Genomic DNA, 14,836 nt, shown 5'->3' on the forward strand with positions numbered 1-14,836 from the left:
GCTGCGCTTTCATCCTGTCTCCTGTGCAGTGACCACTGTTGGGAGCCCACGAAGCCGGTGGCCGTTCCGGGGGTGGTGAACAGATGGGGCTGAGCGAGGACAGGGGCGAAGGCCGTTGTTTGTACCTCCGAGGCTCTGTTGCCTCCCAGGCCAGGTTAGCCCAGGCCCTTTCGCGGTGGCCTGTGTCAACAGCAGCGTGCTCCCATCTGCTGCTGGCGGTGCGCAGCCTCGCAGAGCCCACACACATCCCCTACCTGGCTACAGGTGCTGCGGGGAGCCGGGGCATCAGTCAGAGCCTGCATTAGAAAGGTGGGTCCTTTGTTCTGCCCGGGGCGGGTTTATCACCCGCTTTACGAGCGGCTGCATCCATCTGCTCCCTCTTTGCATGTTTGCCTTGACTGATATTGACTTTAAAATGTATCAAAGGAAGTGATTAAAAGCAGTTTAAACATTAACTCGAGTGGCATTTAGCTTATTCAGGAAAGTGAAAGCATTATCTGCTACTATGTGAAAAACCAGTGTTACTGAAAATACGCACCAGTTATTTCATGGGGTGTCACTGCTGTGGATGCACAGCGGGGCACTGACCAGGCTCTGCGCAGGTGCTCAGCAGGGACTTCAGAAAGTAACTGCTGGTGTGAAAGCTCCTCTTCACGGGGAGCAAAGGGAGCTTGGCTTCTTTAGGTTCTGATGTACGGGCATGTTCTGGGACTGAAGTTCAAGCCTTCCTTAGCACATCATAACACCAGAAAAGGTGGACACTGGCAATGGTTTTCCTTTGCAGGGTTTCTTTGACATTGTATTGAGACAAAAACTTATTGTCTACAGAATGTAGAAATTGCTTTTTCCAGTTCTTCAGCAAATGCAGTGTTCCGTGTAGGGATTATAGAGATCTTGCGCCCCAGTTTAAACCTCCTGAAACCCTGTAGGAAAGAAATCTTAAATAGAGGAACTTTGATGGGGAGAGACTGTGGAGAATGGAGGTGTGGAAGGATTAAAGTTGGAAGGCGGCTCTGGAATGTGTTCTGTGGCACAGGGAGCAGAGCTGTGGTGGGTGGCCTGCTCCCACATGCGGTGCTGCCTGTAAAGCCCAGGAGAGCCCCTTTGCTGCTCCAGGAGCTCAGCAGCAGCCCCGCTCCCCAGGGCTGGCCTGGCTTTGCTGTCTTCGTTGTTCAGAAGAGTGACGTGGGGTAAGCTGCTCGCTGAGGGTTTCTGTGTCACCGTGCCGGGTGCCACCACTCGGTGCCTTTCACATCCATGTATCTCCCAGCCAGTTCAGAGGAGCAGGAGGATCCCGGGGTGCTGGAGCAGCCTGGCAGTGGTTGCCGCCTGCTCTTGGTTCCTGCCTGGGCTGCTCTGGGCAAAGCCACAGCCCATTGTGGCACCTGGGGCGTTCATGGCTACAGAGGTTTGGGTAATGGGATCTTAGGGAATAACTCACTGGGAATGATGTAATGCTTCGTCTGAAATGGACTAGCGCCTTTGGGTTCAAGTCCTATTTAACAGGAGAACAGTTATGCTTAGACACAGAGAGACACGAGGGTTTGTTTGGGGTTTTTCCAACAGGAATTTAAGATTACAACTATTATAAAAATACAAAATGCACTTTTCTCGCAAAGCACGTCAGCAGGAAGCAGTGGCTGGTACCTGATGGTCAGTTTCTACATAGACCTGTGGGGCTCTGAATTGTCTGTCACCATGATCCGTGTGGAACTGGTGAATTGCAAACTGAATCACTGAATCCACCAGGCTGGAAAAGCCCTTCAAGCCCATCCGGTCCAACCGCTCCCAGCACTGCCAAGGCCACCCCTGCCCCATGGCACTGAGGCCTCGTCTCCACGGGCTGTGAACCCTTGCAGGGCCGGTGCCTGCAGCCCTGCCCTGGGCAGCCTGTTCCAATGCCTGAGCACCCTCTGGGGCAGGAATTGTTCCTCAGCTCCATCTAAACCTGCCCTGGGGCAGCTTGAGGCCGGTTCCTCTTGTCCCATCCCTTGTTCCTTGGGAGCAGAGCCCAGCCCCTCCTGGCTCCATCCTCCTGGCAGGCACTTGTAGGGAGCCATCAGGTCCCCCTGAGCCTTCTCTTCTCCATCTGAACTCCCCAGGTCCCTCAGCCATTCCCCATCACACTTGGGCTCCAGGCCCTGCTCCAGCTCCATTCCCTTCTCTGGCCCTGCTCCAGCACCTCCATGTCTCTCTCGGAGTGAGGGGCCCAGAACTGGACACAGGATTTGGGGCGCAGCTGCACCTCTCCCTTTTGGTTTCTGGCCTTCGTTGTTGTGTTTTCCTTGTTCTGAAGCAGGCCCCTTCTCTTCCAGGATATCCTGAACACGGTCATCAGGCACTGCCCGCCGTGGTTTTTCTTCCTGGGCTTGCCTGGCTTTACCATGCTCATCGGGGACTTCATCACGGCGGCAGCGCGGGTGCTGAGTGCGGACACGCTGGAGGTGAGGGGCCGCCCGGTGCGTGCTGATGGAGCTGGTGTGTATGGACTCATCCGTGCCGCGTGGAGCGGTGCTGGGGCAGCTGAGCGTGGGGTCCTGGGGCAGAGGTGTTTCATCAGAGGCACGGTGTGAGGAGCGGTCCCGCTGGGCTGCAGCACGGCTCTGTGCTGAAGGCAGGGCTTGCACTTCGGGGCCTCATTAGCTACTCACAGGGAGCACGCACGGACTCACCCGGCAACGCAGGATCCACGCTAAACGTGAGCACTGACAGGAACGTGACTCTAAACGGTGTGAGTAGTGAAGGGGAAGTAGAACAGCAAATCAGAGGTGGGATGCCACAGTGAGGGGGAAGGTCCGGCGGTGCTGCAGAGCAGGGAAGCTTTGTCTATGAAACACCCGCCCGGGGGGACCTGCCTGTCCCTTCCGGACAAGTGCTTTTGCTGCTGCTCTTGACCTTGATGCGGCTGCACAGGGACATGGCCCCCTCCTGTCCCAGCAGAACTGAAGAGTGAGCCCGGCTGTGCCTTCTCCATCATCCTGGCATCGAACAGACATCCCGGCAAACCCCCTGATCAGCCTGATCAGTGATCCAGAGCCCAGAGTGCTAGCATGGGGGAAAAGCCCAAACCACCACTACCTTCCATTTCTCCTACAAGCGTGAAGCTTAGCATGCATTGCGTTCTCAACAGGACACAGAATGATATAGCAGCAGTTAATGCATTTATGGCTCATGCCATGTTGCTTTTGATGGTGTTATTGAAGTAGGAATCTCTCTATGCACTTCTATCACATACACAGTCAGGTTGAGTGCATTGTGCTGTCCCTTGTGTCCCACGATCAGGTAATAGTAGTGCTGGATTAATGCTTGAAACTCACTCAGCTTTTCTTTAGGTTGTTCTGGGGGTTTTGTTGATGCCAAATCGCTGGTGGTTGGGTTGTGTGATGACAGAGGAGGTATTAAAAATGTAGAATGTGTTTAGAAGTGGGGCCAGGTCCCTGCTGGAGGCAACGCTCAGGCTCAAAGAAAGAGCAGAGCAGCGCAGCAGCTGACACGGGCAGGTAAGTGCTTGTTAGTCACGGCTTTAATGCAGCCCTTGCTGTAGTTGTAAAGGAGAAGCCACGGGGACGTGTTCCTCAGGACACTGCTGAAGGGAGTGCAGCGCGCTTGGTGTTCACGGTGGCACACACGGCCTCAGAGCTGCTGTCCTTTTCCTAACGTCTGGATGTGTTCAGTGGCTACCTGTGTTCGCTCCCCTGCGCAGGCTCCCCGCTCGGAGGCTCACACCATCCTTGGTTCTCTTGTTTGCTTCCCAAACATCTACCAAGAGATCCCACTGCTGCGGCCCGTTGCCGAAGCCGGCGAGATCATCGCAGGAACTGCGGACGTGAAGGTAAAGTCCGGACCCACCGGGGGGCCCTGCACTGACCTCATGCGCTCTCACCGCTCCATCACTCCGTGCCTGCTGGTGGTTGTGCTCAGACCCCCGCAGCCGCACACATTACGTTGTACTTGCTCGATAGCGCTGCTGTGCGTGGCAGGAGCCGTGACATTGCCAACGCTGAGATGCTGCAATTGCGTTTGATTTTCAAGGAGAGCGAACTGGTTCCAATCAAATGGGACGTTTGTCAGGCAGATGCTGTCAGGTCAATTCATTAAATGGTGGTGGTGGTGGTATTTAAAGTGTCCATTCATGGTATCTGTGTACCTTAGTCCTGTAAGAGATGTGGGGAGTGCAGAAGGGGAGGTGGTTTTGGTATTACATTAGATGTTAAGAAAATTCCATTCCTAGAACCATCACCTCAGGTGAATGGTTTTTCCTTGAGCATTGATTTCAGTGGACACCTGGAGACATGAATTGCCTTGAGGGATGGAAAGCTCTGTCAAAAGTGCCACGTGCCCACCCCAGAGACCCACCAAAGGGCTGCTATGGCAAAATGAAACAACTTTATTTAAAGTACATATATTAAAAAGATGCTTATTCACATTTCTTTTGTTATTTTAGTGTTACCTCATAAATATTTTATTGAAGAACGCTACAGAGGAGCCAAGTGAAGCTGCAAGGTAAAATACTGAGTTAAACAAATGGGCAAATGGGGAAGTCTTTCTCACTACTTGTTTCTGGGGCTTGTGCAGCTGAGCTGATTCTACTGCCGTGTGGTCTGATCCTGCTTAGATTGGTTCTTTAGCCCTAGAAGGTGAGGTTCATTCTGTGCCGTGAAGGTGTTGAGCTGTGGTGTGAGAGGGAAAGCAGAGATCCTGTCTTCGTCATGTCTGTCATTCTTCTGAAGCCTCTGATGGAAGCACTTTTCCTTTCCCAAAGGTGCATAGCCATCTGTGGCCTCGGAGTGTGGATATGTGAAGAGCTGACGCAGTGCACAAACCACCCCCAAGTGAAGGAAGCAATCAATGTCATAGGTGTGACCCTGAAGGTACTGCTGTGACAGCTCTAGTCATCATAGCATCCTGTAAAAGCGTAGTGTCACTTGATGAGCAGTTGCTGGTTGCGTGGAACCCAGTCTGCTGGTTTGTTGTTCCATTGCTTAAAGCCCCAACAGGATGCTGCTGAGCAAACCACAGCCTGGGTTTGCTGTAGTGAGATGGCATTAACTGCCCTCAGGAAGGTATCTCCCAGTTGTGAACCTTTGCCTCTCATTAGCAGCTCCTTATCTTCAGGGAGCATGGATCTGAGTCTGTGCATGGTTCTTCAGTGGGGCCCTTGGCAGTGTCATAGAACCCCAGCCTGGTTTGGGGTGAAGGGACCTCAAAGCTCCTCCAGCTCCAACCCCTGCCATGGGCAGGGACCCCTTCCACTGGAGCAGCTTGCTCCAAGCCCCTGTGTCCAACCTGGCCTTGAGCACTGCCAGGGATGGGGCAGCCACAGCTTCTCTGGGCACCCTGTGCCAGCGCCTCAGCACCCTCACAGGGAAGAGCTTCTGCCTCAGAGCTCAGCTCAGTCTCCCCTCGGGCAGGTTCAAGCCATTCCCCTTGGCCTGTCCCTACAGGCCCTTGTCCCAAGCCCCTCTCCAGGTTCCCTGCAGCCCCTTTAGGCACTGGAGCTGCTCTCAGGTCTCCCCTTCAGGAGCCTTCTCTTCTCCAGGCTGCCCCAGCCCAGCTCTCTCAGCCTGGCTCCAGAGCAGAGCTGCTCCAGCCCTCGCAGCAGCTCCATGGCCTCCTCTGGCCTTGCTCCAACAGCTCCATGTCCCTCTTGTGTCCTATAGAACAGTGCAAGACACTTGCAGAACCAGCCTGTGATTCTGTACCTTAAGACCCTTCCCACCACAGGCCAAGTTAGGACCACACAGATAAGGTCACACCTGGCTTATCCTGGTGTGGACAATGCGCTGTTGCAACATCACCATTTTTTATGGTTTGTATGGATGCACAATAATTTAAAATACAGGAAAAACTGAAGGAAATATACCTGGATATTTTATGTGGACATTTATATTCTAATCTCTTCTCTTCCAGTTCTCTAATAAACTGGTAGCTCAGGTAGCCTGTGATGTTCTTCAGCTGCTGGTTTCTTATTGGCAAAAGCTTCAGAAGTACGAACCCTCCCTGTCCAGGAAGATCACTGAGGTGAGGCAGGTTCTTTCAAGTGTTTGTGTGGACATCGTGGGCAAAGTTGTCTTTATTCCCTCGTTCCTTGCTTGAGCTGCTCTGACCGTGGCTTATGTTAACTTTGTCTTTCTGCAGTTCTTGGTCCTAGGACCAATGTGCTTCTCTTATCTGTAGTGATTTATTTCCAAAAGGCCCAGGAAAACTTTGCAGTCTCCCTTGGACATTGATTTACAAGGGCAGGGAGATGCTCCTGAGAGCATTTAACCTCTCTCATGCCCTGTTCCAATGAAGTTCATGCTCTGTCTTTATACTGAAAGAAGTGAGATGTCTTTATGAAATTCTGTTCCAATGTAGATCCTCGTGGCCACTATTGCCTTTCTCTTGCCGAGTGCTGAATACTCCTCAGTGGAAGCAGATAAAAAGGTACGTTGCTCTGTCCCTTCTGTGTGCTATTGGAGATGGCTATTGACTGAAGTTGCTTTAAGTTTGGGTGAATTTAATAGAATATACCTAAATTCTGTGTTGCATGGTTTTATTCAGTTCATAGTTTCGTTGCTGCTCTGCCTGTTGGATTGGTGTATGGCACTGCCCATGAAAATGCTGCTGGAGCCAGTGTCTGCTGGTGCTCTTGAAGATCAACATGCGTCCAAAGCTCCTTTACTGGACTACATTTACAGAGTGAGTCTGAGGCATGAGCGGGATTCTCCTACGGATCCTGCTGGGCACAGAAGCATTTTTAACAAAGTCCTGAGTTCTCACAGTGAGCGGGAGTTGTCCAAGTGAGAAGTGCACAATGCAAAGCGCTCTGGTGGTGAGATCAGAGGTAGAACAGACCGAGCATGGTGAGGAGAGAAGGGCAAAATGCTTAAAACAGGGAGCCAGGGAAAATAATCTTTGCAGAAGTATTTCAGCGACTTGACCTGGGCTGTTAAAACACAAAGTGAGTCCTGCAGAGAGCAGTTCAGTACAGAATCGGTGCTGATGAAGAGTGTTCTTCTAAAAACAGTATTAAGACATGAGTGTCCCTTGTAGCGTGTCCTGGCTTTCACCATGTAAAGCGACAGTGAACGTGTGCAAGGGGGTGCTGCAGTGTCCCCCTCATTGCTCCTTAGCCCGTGCCTGTGTGCTGCAGGTTCTGCACTGCTGTGTGAATGGCTCCAGCACCTACACCCAGCAGAGCCACTACGTGCTCAGCCTGGCAGACCTCTCCTCCAGCGACTACGACCCGTTCCTGCCGCTGGGCAACGTGAGGAGCTCGGAGCCAGCCCAGTGCCACTCCTCCACAGACCTGGGCAACCTGCTCACTGTTGCCGAGGGTAAGAGCTCAGTGTGGTGGGGACTGGCGCATCAGCCCTCAGCAGCTGGGGAATGGAGCTTCCCAGGGGACAGCTCTTCCTGCAAAACGTGCTGTTTCCTTTGGGCTCGTGCATGTACTTCTACTTTTAACAGAAATGTTGAAACCAGTATCATTTTAATGCCACGGAGCTGCTGCGAGGGCTGGAGCAGCTCTGCTCTGGAGCCAGGCTGGGAGAGCTGGGCTGGGGCAGCCTGGACAAGAGAAGGCTCCTGAAGGGGAGACCTGAGAGCAGCTCCAGTGCCTGAAGGGGCTGCAGGGAACCTGGAGAGGGGCTTGGGACAAGGGCCTGTAGGGACAGGCCAAGGGGAATGGCTTGAACCTGCCCGAGGGGAGACTGAGCTGAGCTCTGAGGCAGAAGTTCTTCCCTGTGAGGGTGCTGAGGCGCTGGCACAGGGTGCCCAGAGAAGCTGTGGCTGCCCCATCCCTGGCAGTGCTCAAGGCCAGGTTGGACACAGGGGCTTGGAGCAAGCTGCTCCAGTGGAAGGGGTCCCTGCCCGTGGCAGGGGTTGGAGCTGGAGGAGCTTTAAGGCCCCTTCCAAGCCAAACCGTTGTGTGATTCTCTGATTCTCTAAGAACTAAGGCAAGGTTCTCCAATAGGAACAGAAACGTGCCGGTGCTGTGTTTGAATTGCTCCTGCTGCTCCCATCCATCTGTGGTGTTTCATTGTTTTAGAGAAAAGGAGGAGGAATTTAGAGCTGATCCCTCTGACGGCGCGGATGGTCATGACTCACCTGGTGAATCACCTGAGCCACTACCCGCTCAGCGGAGGCCCTGCCATCCTGCACAGCCTCCTCAGCGAGAACCACGACAACTCCTACGTGGAGTCCTCCGAGCTGTCCTCGGAAGTCTTCCGGAGCCCCAACCTGCAGCTCTTCGTGTTCAACGACAGTACTCTTATATCTTACCTCCAAATCCCCACGGAGAAGACGGACACTGAGCCACCAGCAGCCCCCTCGGACGTCAGGGTAATTGTCAGAGATATCTCAGGGAAGTACTCTTGGGATGGCAGGATACTGTACGGGCCTCTGGAGGGCTGCCTCCCGCAGCAGAGCCCAGCGAGCGCGCTGGTCGTCTCCAGCAACCCCCAGCACCACCTCATTTCCCAGAAAGACCTGTCTCAGGTGGAAGAGGGAGAAGATGCTCTGGACCAGCTGCTGGAGAGGATTGGTACCACCAGTCCCGAGTGCCTCCTGCATCCCCAGCGGAAGCTGAACGAGCCGGCGCCGCCACCCTTCGGCATGAGCTGCGAGCAGGAGCGCGCGCTCACGGAGGCCCTGACGAGGCAGAGTGCCCAGGAAGAGCAGTACATCCTCAAATGCAGCTCGGAGCTCAGCATGAGGGTGGCCCACCAAGAAGAGCCGCGTCCTGTTGAACCGCAGGCTTCCTTCTATTTCTGTCGGCTCTTGCTAAACGACTTGGGAATGAACTCCTGGGACAGAAGGTAGGAAGGGAGGATTCAGAGCATGTTGATGGTCCCCTTCTCACTTCTACCCCCAAACGTGCACACTTCAATTGAGAATTATATATCTGGGTGGTGGTCAGAGCAAGATTTTGAACTTCTACGTGTACCTGTTTCGGTGATTCTTTTGAATAAGTATTTGTAGATTGCTTATAGTAAGAATAATGATAAACCCCCACTTGCATCGTGCTGATTTGATTCCCTTCTCTTGGTATTTGAATGAGGAAATGCCGTGTCTGTGCTGTGCGGCCTTTTCCTTCAGCTCCTCTTTTATGTATTCATAGGAAGAGCTTTCATCTTCTGAAGAAGAATTCGAAGCTGCTGCGAGAACTGAAGAACCTGGATTCCCGTCAGTGGTAGGCCAATGGTTACTGCCCACAGCGTTGGCAAGGGGAGCATTTCCCAGGGAGCAGTGGGAAGTCACCAAACCCAGGCTTCAGTAAAACTGCATGTGCTAGCATGGGTATCTGCATGGAAAAGGGATGGATTGCTTCGGGAGGGTTCTGGAGCGGGGATGGACAAGCTCTCTTCACTGGCACTAGATACACAGCATTCCCAGCCAGTAGCAGATCCCAAGGCACAGCAACCTGTTTCCTGTTCTCTTTAGCTGAGAGGGGAGGAATTGTCTCCAGGTCTTTTGTGGCCTTGGCTCAGCTCACACAAAGGACTGTCTGCTGCAGGGCGAGCAGGGGTGATGTCCATACGAGTGCTCTGCAGCCAGGCAGTGGCAGAACAGAGTGCTGCGTGTTGTGTTTGATCCTTCATTACATGACATGCAGCCCTTGGGAAACAGGAGCATTGAAGAGGCCTGGTTTTCTGCTATCCCAACGATTTCCATACCAAACCCACCCAGGCTGTTTTCAGAGCAGTCCCTGTTGGCCCTGTACAGCTCAGCCTGGGCTCTGGAAGTCAATAATGGTTTTTCTTTCTCGTACATCATCAGCCTGTAATTAAAATCCTGTAGGTCACATTAAGCTCCCATTAACACCTGGGCCAGCACCTCCTTGCAGGGCTGCCCAGATGTATGTGATTAACCCTCTAATTGGAACCTGGTCACCACTTCTGCTGCTGCTGCTCTCGGCTCTGCTCTCGGCTGCGGTGCCTGCACTGTGGTCACGGGGGAAACACTAGGGGAAACCTACTTCTGCAGCTGGAACTGAGGGATGTACTTGTGTGCGTGGAAGGAAGGGACGTGCAGAGCTAACGGGGGTCACCTGCTCACTGCTTTCGAGTGCAGGTGGTCTAAAAACTAACTCTGAGCTGTAGCTTGTGTAAGTTTTGTTTCTTGTATCCCATCGCAGCCGGGAGACCCACAAGATTGCAGTGTTCTACATTGCAGAGGGGCAGGAGGACAAGTGCTCCATCCTGTCCAACGCAAGGGGAAGCCAGGCCTATGAAGATTTTGTTGCTGGACTGGGCTGGGAGGTAATAATAGTCATGAATTTAGGCAAGCTTACATACTGGAAACCAAGGGCTTAGATCACTGAGTGGTTTGTAATTCTTTGGGGGGGGGGAAGGTAAATTTTAATGCACACTGATATTTAGCAGTACTCAGCAGAGTGCTGTAAATCCCCATGCTGCTCCTGCACACATGCATCCTCCCTGTCTCTGAGGGACCCATGGTGCTGCAGGGAGCACTTCTGCTTTCTGCATCTTGGAGAGCTGGAGCATGACTTTACCTTCATTTTACCTCCTGTTAACTCCTCACGTGGTCAGGCCACGTACCCGGTCACAGGAGAGCTTTACAAAGAGCAGGCACAGTCGTGTTCAGTTTGCACTGTTGAAATGGTGCATCGGGGATCTGACTGCTGTGAACGCTTCTGGGGTTTGGATATACAGAGTAACTGTGTTCATGCTTAAGGATTTCAGTGACACAAGGCCTGCAGGGGAAGGTGGCATCCTCAGTGAGGCAGCTGGGAAAACAAACAAGCTTTTGGACACAGGCTTGTCTTCAGAGGCACATTTCTTCTAACTGATCTTCTAGAGTAGTTTCTTCCCAGGTTTTTCTTCCCGTACCAATGTCCACTTCGTTCTGCAGCTTTCCTGGTGGTTTGTATTTGCTCTGCACTTCAGTTACCTCCCAGGCTGTGTGCTTGGAGTGGGCTTGCTAAGCCTGCGCAGCCCTTAGAGCAGCTGCTCATGACGATGCTGCCGCTTCCTGGCTGTGTTTGCTGGAAGGGAGGCGAAGAGCCACAGAGATAATGACTGGGGCCTAGTTAAGAGGTGGTTGCTGTTAGGAAAGGTCAGATACAGGAACGGGCAACAGGCAGCTCTAACTAATGCAAAGATCACAAACCCATAGGGAAGGCTTCTCTTTCTCTGGGGTGGCTGCAGAATCATAAAGGGATAAATTCACCAGGGCTTGCTATATAAAGAAGTACTGATGATTGATCGGTCTCTTCACATCCCTTCTCATTCTGCCTTTCCATGGACCAGGTTGATCTCTCCACGCACGGGGGGTTCATGGGCGGCCTGCAGCGCAACGGCAGCACAGGACAGACAGCACCCTACTACGCTACCTCCACCGTGGAGATCATTTTCCATGTGTCCACGAGGATGCCTTCAGATTCAGATGATTCCCTCACCAAGAAGGTAAATCACTTCCTGGGTATTTCAGAACAGTGCCTGCAGTTTCCCTGTGCTTAAATCAAAGTTTAAACTGGAAGCAGATTGTGCTGCCTGGTCCTTGCAGGGCATCTTTGCTGTGCCACATGGTGCTCTGCAGCTACATTATCTGGATTAAATGGCATGTAAATTCTGGATTCTGAAACACAATTAACATTGCCATGGTAGCCTCGAATGCCACCATTAGCAATAATATTAGCAATAATTTCATTTGTATGTTGTCTGCCTGCCAAAACTGTTGTAGTTTGGTAGAACAAAACAACCAAATGCAGCATAATAAAACCTTACTGATGAATCATCCGGCATGGAACGGGGAAGAAAAGAAGCGAAAGAGAAGTGACAAGCATAGTCCCGAAGGCAGCCAGCTGATATGTAAAGCTATTATCCAGTTATTCACAATTCTGACAGGCAGACTCTGCTTCAAAGATGGCCAGAACCCAGCCCAAAATTTTGTTGGTATCAGTGCTTAATCATTTGTCTTCCCTAACAAGCAGTGATGTGAGATTATGGTGCTTGCCAACTGCTGCTCAGAGTCAAAGAAGATTTGAGGTGCATACCAAATCTTTGCCTTTTTAATTAGGATTGGCAACTTGTCCTGCATAGGTTGTTAATGTGTGTTAATAATGCTGCTACAGCCATCCAGTCTACCATGTGATGCTGTTGTGCTCTGAAAATCATCCATAACTATGTGATTGGGTGATTGCATTTGTCCACTTGGTTTCGAAATAACATGTGCCTTTCCTCAAAATCAAAAGGTGGGATTTCTGCTCACTGGAGCTGAAGCCTCACCCAGCATTGAAGAGTTAACCAGATCCTTGCTTTTCTTATTGTGCTATCTGGCATTTAAAACAAAAGTCAACAAAATGGCATGTTCCTCTTCATGAGTGCAACTCATTAGCTTCGTATTAGTGGATTTACATGGCTATGGGAAAAATGCAGTCTGAGTACTTCAGGATGGAGAAGTAGGGCTGTGGCTCATGTGAAGAGGCTGTACGGTCTCTGTCACTTCACTAAGGTAGGATCATCTGTATTTTATTGTTCCTGGCCAGTATTTATCCAGCTGCTAGTTAAAAACTCCAGTGATGAATGCTTTCCAGTTTCCCTAGGCAACATATTCCTATGCTCCACGAGAACATTTCTTGTAGCATCTACTTTGCTCCAATTTAAGCCCTTTACCCTGTTCCACACGGATATTGGGGACAGATTATTTTGCAGCAGACTCGCTCATGTTTGAGAGCTGCTGCTATGTCTCCTTCTTCCTACTCCAATTGTGTTCATTTACTCTAATCTTAGCTCCTGGGTTTTGTGGAAATACTGTCTCGCTGTTGAGTAATACGTCACCAGGGAGAGGAGAGAGCGCAGTCTGACAGAGCTACCACAAGGGGAAAAATGGGGTTTAATTGCAAACAGTCTATTTTACTGATTCTCCTAATTCCCACCCACGTTAGAGATTAACAGAGACATTGAGAGAGTCTGGTTATTCTGTTTGTCTTCCCTCTGTTGGCTTTAGGAGAATTTCTTCTTTGTTGGAAACAAAAAGCAAAAGCAGTTTGTAGCTGCCAGTCCCCAAGTCTTGAAGTGCTGGGAAACCAGCCCAGCTCCAGTACCTGCTGCCCACAGAAAACAAGCAAAGTAATTGCTCTGAGACTTAAAATCTGCTGCAGGGATGGAGGCCTGCAGGGATCAAACTGCGTGTCCTGTAAAGAAGGACAAAGCTCTGAGCAACCTCATGGGCCTGAGGAGGTGGTGGGCTGGACCAGAGGACTTCCAGAGGGCTTTTTGAAAGGAATAATCTTCTGTGCTCGTGCACAGACCAGCTCTGGTTGATTTGTGGCAGCTCTTGCATAAGCAAGTGTGTGTTCCTGTGCAAATCAGTACGGGCTTCTTACCCAGCTTGGCAGACCTGCAGCTGACGGTGGAGGTGGGATGTGCTTCAGACGCACTAGACGATTTCTGTACGATTGATAGGTCTCTAGTTCTTTGAAGATGCTGAGGGATGGACTCACCTGCATTCAAAGCCAGCATTTTGAGCATGAGTATATCCAAACCATCCCTAAAGACAGCATTAAACCTACTGTGGTTCTTATAACCCAATAAACGTGTTCATTTCTAGAAATTTCTGTTGCAGACCTTAGCTGTGGAGGCCCCGTACTGCAGTACAGGAAGGCAGCTACATCGATGCTTTAGCAGCACAGTCCCTCAGGCCGCAGAAGTTCCATGTTGATTTTGGCAGCCTTTGCCTGCGCAGAGCACAACCAGCATGTGTTTGAGGAGAAGCACGTGCCTGCTGTGACATACTCTGAAGCAAGAGGAAAATGCATGTGTTCCCCCCGCTGTCCGTGCTGCCCTTGTGCATCCTGCAGTACCTGGTGAACATCGCGGTCAGACGCAGCAGAGATCACAGCAACTCTGCCGGGCATCGCCAGCACTTTAATAGCTCTCCTTGCACAGTGAGCGCTGGGCTTGGCTCCTGCCTCAGGTTGTTGGGGCAGTGGGTCCAGGTCAGCAACATCATTTCATGTTTATTTCTTCTTCCCGATAATGCTCCCTTTTCATAGCAGTGTCAGAGGAAGGCAGATTTCAGTGTCACCCGGTCTCTGCTCCATGTCAGTGTTTGCTGTGCTGGAGCACAGCACAGTGGGCACGGAGGACACTGTTACTGAAGCAGAAAATCAGATGTTGCCAGTCAGGATGCACTGGGGCCACAACGCTTTTCTTGCCTTCCCCTGCTTCCATCAGGCAGGGCTGTGCATGGGTAGTGTGTGGGACCCGAGCCCCTTATCTCTGAGATCTCGATGCCGTTTCTATGGGCTCTCCTGTGCTTGTTTTGCCTGCAGACAGGCAGCAGGAACTCAGCGCCTGGCTCAGGGGCTCGGGGCTGAGCAGAACAGAAGGGTTTACCACCTGCTGGCCCGGGAGCTGGGGCAGAGGCCGGATTCTCTGCGATGCGGAATGAAGCAGATGCAGTAATTTTACTGAAATATGTTATTATGGCTCTTTTACTGCACACGAGAGGGACAATTCACTTCTGGTTTGAATTCACAAGAATAAGTGCACTTCTACTGAGGATGAGCGTAGCCCCTTGTTGCGTAGTGCAGTTGTGATTTGCAGTTTGTATTCCTTTAGTTGAAGTAAATGCTGACATATTATATTGCTTACTTGGGGAAGGAAAAACAGGCAGAAAAAACCCTCTCCAAATAAGTCTGAGCCCTGAAAAAAAATGTTTCTTGGTGGAATAATGAAAACTCAGCAGGTATCTTTGCTGCTGTGGGGCTCTGCAGCATTGGCTCTGAACTGGTTTTTAACCTGGCTGTCTTGTGGCAAAGTGAAGATCAATCATAGTAGCAGCATCCTGCCTGAATTGTACTGAAAGGCTTAAAACGGAGCTGCAG

General features: G+C 51.4%; 1 protein-coding gene across 3 annotated transcripts in view; it reads left to right on the forward strand.

Moving 5' to 3' along the window:
- RALGAPA2 (Ral GTPase activating protein catalytic subunit alpha 2) overlaps positions 1 to 14,836 on the forward strand; it is a 115,788-nt gene that overhangs the window by 52,442 nt on the left and 48,510 nt on the right. For all 3 annotated transcript variants that reach the window (XR_010613416.1, XM_065682595.1, XM_065682597.1), the window contains exons 24-35: positions 2,316 to 2,444; positions 3,704 to 3,832; positions 4,445 to 4,503; positions 4,763 to 4,871; positions 5,911 to 6,021; positions 6,358 to 6,426; positions 6,544 to 6,681; positions 7,136 to 7,319; positions 8,033 to 8,801; positions 9,104 to 9,175; positions 10,121 to 10,244; positions 11,256 to 11,411. Coding sequence is in view for 2 of the 3 variants with exons in the window: in XM_065682595.1 (XP_065538667.1) it covers positions 2,316 to 2,444; positions 3,704 to 3,832; positions 4,445 to 4,503; positions 4,763 to 4,871; positions 5,911 to 6,021; positions 6,358 to 6,426; positions 6,544 to 6,681; positions 7,136 to 7,319; positions 8,033 to 8,801; positions 9,104 to 9,175; positions 10,121 to 10,244; positions 11,256 to 11,411 (2,049 nt within the window). In the remaining variant the exon portion in view is untranslated. The remainder of the gene's footprint in view (positions 1 to 2,315; positions 2,445 to 3,703; positions 3,833 to 4,444; positions 4,504 to 4,762; positions 4,872 to 5,910; positions 6,022 to 6,357; positions 6,427 to 6,543; positions 6,682 to 7,135; positions 7,320 to 8,032; positions 8,802 to 9,103; positions 9,176 to 10,120; positions 10,245 to 11,255; positions 11,412 to 14,836) is intronic.

This window comes from Lathamus discolor, chromosome 5, assembly GCF_037157495.1.
Source record: "Lathamus discolor isolate bLatDis1 chromosome 5, bLatDis1.hap1, whole genome shotgun sequence".
In the NCBI taxonomy this organism is placed as follows: Eukaryota; Metazoa; Chordata; class Aves; order Psittaciformes; family Psittacidae; genus Lathamus; species Lathamus discolor.